Genomic DNA, 6,000 nt, shown 5'->3' with positions numbered 1-6,000 from the left:
ACAGTTTCATCCTAGAGAGGACGAGATCACGCTGCCCCTTGGAGGCAAGGATTCTGAGGCTTCATCTGACATACTTTGGACATGTTGCAAGGAGTTACCTGTCCTTGGAGAGGGATGTCATGCTTGGGAGGGTGGAGGGACAGCACAGGAGAGGAAGACCCTCAATGAGATGGATTGATTCAGTGACTGGGGTAATCGGGATGGGAGTGTCAGAGACAGTGTGATTGGCACAGGACAGAGCAGAGTTTAGAGCTGTTGTACACAGGGTCGCTATGAGTTGCAGACGACTTGACAGCACAAAACAACAACAACAATTCATGCCAGGTGTGGGAGAAGGATGGGCAATATCCTGCCATGTAATTAACTGCCTCTGAAAACCCACTGGAGAGTCAGCTATGGGTTGGTTCCAACTCTGCTGTACACAACCACCACCACCACCACCACCACCACCACCACCTACATGCATGACAGGTAGGTTGAACACCGTCATTACAGAAGTTGTTGTTAGGTGCCTTGATGTTAAGTATGACTTATAGCAACTCTATAAACAATGGATCTGAACTCTGTCCTTTTCTGTGCCATTCTCATCATCTCTGACACACTTGAGCCCATTGATGTAGTCACTGTGTTAATCTATTACTTTGACGGTCTCCCCTCTTTTCCTGATCCTCTCCCTTTTCAAGCATGATGTCTCTTTGTAAGGAATAATCTCTCCTAGCAATATGCCCAAAGTATGTGAGATAAAGCTTCCCATCCTTGTTTTGAAGGAGCATTCTGGCCGTAATTTTCCCAAGGCACATCTGTTTGTTCCTTTGGCAGTATAAAGAATATTCAGTACTCCCCAACACTGCAACTCACAGGAATCAGTCCTTCTGTTATCCTTACTCATTGTCCAGCTCTTAGGTGAATAGCAAGTGACTGAAAAGAGCATGGCCTAACTCAGGCATACCTCTATTAGTCTTCACACTAACATCATTGCTCCTCAGTACTTTCAAGAGGTCTCTAACAGCAGTGTAATATATCTCCTGACCGCCTGACTGCTGGTACCCTGGGTGTTGACTGTGAACCCATGTGAGATGAAATAATTGACAACATATCTATCTATCATGATGTTGATTCTTAGTCCAGTGGCAAGGAATTCCATTGAGATGCAATCCATATCGAAGGCCATAGGCTTTGATTTTCTGCTGCAAGTATTTAAAGTCCTTCTCACTTTCAGCGGCAAGGCTGTGTCACCCGTGTAACACGGGTTATTGATGAGTCTTCCTCAGATCCTGATGCCACATCCTTCTTCAGAGAGTCCAGCTTCTCAAATAATTTGCTCAGCACAAAGATTGAATAGTTATGGTAAAAGAATACAACTCTGACATAGCCTTTCTTGGTTTTAAACCATGCACTATTCCCATTGCTCTGTTCAGACAACAGCTTCTTGATCTACATATAAAGCTTAATAAAAACCTAATTAAGTGTTCTGGGATTCTTCTTATTTTAACTACAATTTGCCACTACCTACACAGTCAAATGCCTTTGCATAATCAATAAAACACAAATGGACAATCCCACAGTATTCTCTGCTTTCAGCCAGGATTCTTCTGATATCAGCAATGATATCCTTGGTGCCACAGCTTTTTTGAAACCCAGCTTGAACTTCTGGCAATTCTCTGTTGATGTACCATTCTAGCTAGTTTTGAATAATCTTTCGCAATATTTTGTTTGCATGTGATATTAATGATACTCCTGGATAATTTCCACGTTCCAGTACAGAATGAGAGATGATAAAAGAAAACCCTAATCTCAATATTTTGTTTTCCTGATGATGAAACTAAGGATACAAAAGCAAAGCCAAGGTCTTCCGGCTCATCAACAGAGCTTGGTTAGAGCGAAGGTTTCTCAAACACCTCGCCTGTATCTTTTCTACCAAAATTCATTTCTAAGACTACAAGGCAGAAGACTTGTTTTGCTCTCAAGTACTGATGCTCCAGCATACAACTGGGCACAGATGTCTCACTTGTACACTTCCTAGAAAGGTAACCTTTCAGGTATCATCATTTGAACAAGAGGGATACCCTTCCCAAATCTTACTTCAAAGACCTCCTCTAGCTTTATGCAGCAGTCATCGCAGCATCCTCCTCCTATCGTTCCTCGTGGCTCTTCTTTTAGTTAAAGTGTGTGTGTGTGTGTGTGTGTGTGTGTGTGTGTGTGTGTGTGTGTGTGAGAGGGGGGTTCCTCTCAGCTGTCTCTTTGGTCTTCTCTACCTTCTCATTGTGCTGCCAACCTAGTCATTTCACAATTAGAAGCCAGGAGAAGCAACTGAGAACAAAATCTAAATAAAGCAGCAGGGTTGGTTTTTTTGTTTTGTTGTTTTTTTTTTTGTGAGTGAACATATTGTTCAGAGTACATTTTCATTCAAATTTTGGCAATCTTCAGTCACAGTTGCACTGAGTTATGAGTTATGTTCTGGACAAGAGAACATATTTTCAGACTCAATCTTAATGGGTTTAGAAGAAGCCGTGTAGTGTACTGGGGTTATTAAAGTCAATGTTAGATGGATCTCGGTTGAAAGCAGAGAGTAAGAGGAATGTCTATCTGTGTTTTGTTGACTACACAAAGCTGTTTGGCTATGTGGATCACAACAAACTGTGAATGACTCAGAAGAACGGGAAGCCCAGAACACTTGACTGTGCTTATGTGAAACCTCTGCTTGGACCAAGAGGCAGTTGTCAGAAAAGAGCAAGGAGACACTGTATAGTTCAAAATCAGGAAGGGTGTATGCCAGTGATGTATCTCCTCTCCATGCCTTTTCAATCTATATGCAGAACATATCGTCTGGGAGGCTGGGCTTTATGAGGAGGAATGTGACAACAGGATTGGAGGAAGACTCATCAACAACCGTGTGTTATGCAGACAATACAACTCTGCTTGCTGAAACTGAGGAGGACCTAAAGTGTTTGATGCAGAAGATCAAGGACTGCAGTCTTCAATATGGATTAAAGCTCAATATCAAGAAAACAAAGATTTTCACCACTAGGCCGATTGGAAGCATCATGATAGTGAAGAGATTGGGATTGTTAATAGCTTTAGTTTGCTAGGCTCCACAATCAACATACTTGGTACCAGCAGCAAAGAAATTAAAAGATTAATTTCATTGGGAAAACCTGCTGCCAGAGACCTCTCCAAAGTACTGAAGAGCAACAATGTCTATCTGGAGAGTAAGGTGTGCCTGATCCAGGCCATGGTCTTTGCAATCACTTGTTATGCATCAGAAAGCTGGATAATGACTAGGGATGATAGAAGGAGAGTTGATGTCTTTGAGCTGTGGTGCTGGAGAAGAGTATTGAATTTAACATGGACCTCTAGGAGAATAAACAGGTTTGTCCTAGAGCGGGTGCAACCAGTCTGTTCTTTGGAGACAAAGATTCTGAAGCTTCGTCTGACATATTTTGGACATGTTACAAGGAAAGACCAGTCCTTGGAGAGGGACATGATGCTTGGAAGGGTGGAGGGACAGCACAGGAGAAGAAGACCCTTGATGACAAGGATGACTCAGTGATAGGAATAGTGGGGGTAGGTGTGTCAGAGATGATAAGGTTGGCTCAGTATAGAGCAGGGTTCAGAGCTGTTGTACATAGGGTCATTATGAGTCACAAGTGACTTGATGGCACATAACAACATCTTAAAGGAAGGAAATGGAGAAAAAAAAAGTACTTGTATTTGAGAAAGTCATTTAATCTTTCTAGAGCCTAGGTTTTTAAGTCACCAGATGAAGAGCTGAAAGAGGATCGGTGAACTAGAGGAAGACCTTCAACCAGATGAATTGATACAGTGACTGCAATAAGGGGTCAAGTGCAGCAGGTCTTGGGTATAGCACAGAATTAGGCAAGGTTTTGTTGTACAAAAGGTCACTGTGAGTCAGTTAACTCAGCAGCATCTTGCAACAACAACAAAAACATTCCTAATATGGTTTTTAATGCTGTAGTCTCCCGAATATGATCAAATATGAGTTCAATCCTCTGGCTTCCTCCAGTGATAGATCTATCAGCATCACCATTATTCATCACTGTTCATCATATCTATCACTGTACGTTATCTTTAGGCTCTGGAATAAAAACGGAATTATGTTCCAGGCATTGTGCTGTTGGTTAGCTCTGTCACCTTGGGAAAAGTTATTTAATACTTCAAAGTCTCAACTTCCTTACTATCAAATGAAGGTATGAATAATTTCCACCTTATGTATTTGTTATAAATAGTAAATGATTCTAATCAGCACCATCATTGGTTACACATGAGGCATAGAGCAAACCTCTCCTTTTTTACTATTACAGATAACAGAGGAGCTGATATTTCACTATGTGTAGGGAGCTCTGGAGGCCTAGTTGCAAGAAGCTGCCTGCTATCCCGAAGGCATGTAGTTCGAATCCACCAGCTGTTCCACAGGAGAAGGATGGGCAGTCTCCTCCTGTGTGATCAACTGCTTTTAAAACTTGCTGGAGGGTCAGCTATGGGTGGATAGTGACTCGACAATACACAACAACATGTGCACATATGTATACACACACACAGACACCCATACACATTTCTCCCTGAATTTCCCCAAGCCTGTCATTCCTCACCACTCTCACTCCCATGGCAACGTTTCAAATGCTCAGACTTACCCTGGGTGCACCGCGGCAGCTCAGGCACCCAGCTGTTGTTGATCTGGCACTGCACAGTGCTGGCCCCATTCATGACAAAGCCGGGCCGACACCTAAATCTCACAATCTCATTTAAGGGAAAGAACCTTCTGCCTCCGGGTTCCAGAACTCCATTTTCAACTTCTGGAGCTGTGCACTTTTCAGAAGCAATGCACTGAGGGGCAGGGCCGCTCCAAACACCAACTTGATCATCTCTGCTGGTACAGTATATTGATGATTTCCCCACAAGGTCAAACAACTTCTCCCCATATTGCTCAACATGACAATAGTAAGTTACCAATGTTCCAAATGGAAAAATCTTTCTGTTACTGTTGAGGAAGTATCCATTGTCTATGGTTGGAGGTGGCTCACAAGTGATGCCTGGAAAAAGGACATGGATATTAAACAGTGTCCACCCCCCCAAATGTGAGTTATTATAGTTTGAGTTTAAATGATAAATATAAAGAATGGAGTGACTTCTTAAGCTGTACCTACTTATAATTCTGCTACTTTCTTCCTATATTTATTAATAGACATATTTATAAATATTAAAAATTTCTGAATATGTAATTTAGGTCTATTGTTGTTTCTTATGTGCCATCGAGTCACTTGTGACTCATAGTGACTCTATATACAACAGCCCTGAACCCTGCTCTATCCTGTGTCAACCTTGTTGTCTCTGACACACCTACCCCCATCACCCTAGTCACTGAATCAATCCATCTTAATGAGGGTCTTCCTCTCCTGCACTATCACTCCATCCTCCCAAGCATGATGTCCCTCTCCAAGGACTGGTCCCTCCTTGCAACATGTACAAAATATGTCAGACGAAGCTTCAGAATCCTTGCCTCCAAGGAGCAGCCTGGTTTCACCCTCTCCAGGATGAACCTGTTTGTTCTCCTAACAGTCCATGATCTATTGTATACTTTTCTCCAGCACTACAACTCAAAGGCATCAATTCTCCTTCTATCATCCCTAGTCATTGTCTAGCTTTCTGATGCACAGCAAGATTGCAAAGACCATGGCCTAAATCAGACACACCTTAGTCTCCAGACTGACATCGTTGCTCTTTAGGACTTTGGAGAGGTCTCTGACAGCAGACTTTCCCAATGCAATTAATCTTTTATTTCCTAGCTGCTTGTACCAACGATGTTGATTGTGGAGCCTAGTAAACTAAAGCTATCAACAATCTCAGTCTCTTCACTGTCTATCATGATGCTTCCAATCAGCCCACAGTGAGAATCTTTGTTTTCTTGATGTTGAGCTTCAATCCATATTGAAGGCTGCAGTCCTTGACCCTCTGCAGCAAGTGCTTCAGGTCCTCCTCAGT

General features: G+C 42.5%; 1 protein-coding gene across 1 annotated transcript in view; it reads right to left on the bottom strand.

Moving 5' to 3' along the window:
* The window catches only part of CR1 (complement component (3b/4b) receptor 1 (Knops blood group)), a 196,280-nt gene that overhangs the window by 42,636 nt on the left and 147,644 nt on the right, over nucleotides 1-6,000 (bottom strand). The window contains exon 27 of the mRNA XM_006888005.1: nucleotides 4,653-5,051. Coding sequence (XP_006888067.1) covers nucleotides 4,653-5,051 — 399 coding nt within the window. The remainder of the gene's footprint in view (nucleotides 1-4,652; nucleotides 5,052-6,000) is intronic.

Source organism: Elephantulus edwardii, unplaced genomic scaffold, assembly GCF_000299155.1.
Source record: "Elephantulus edwardii isolate Elephantulus edwardi_28Jun2011 unplaced genomic scaffold, EleEdw1.0 scaffold00063, whole genome shotgun sequence".
In the NCBI taxonomy this organism is placed as follows: Eukaryota; Metazoa; Chordata; class Mammalia; order Macroscelidea; family Macroscelididae; genus Elephantulus; species Elephantulus edwardii.
The sequence above is the reverse complement of the archived record's forward strand: the minus strand, read 5'-3'. Positions and strand labels throughout refer to the sequence as shown.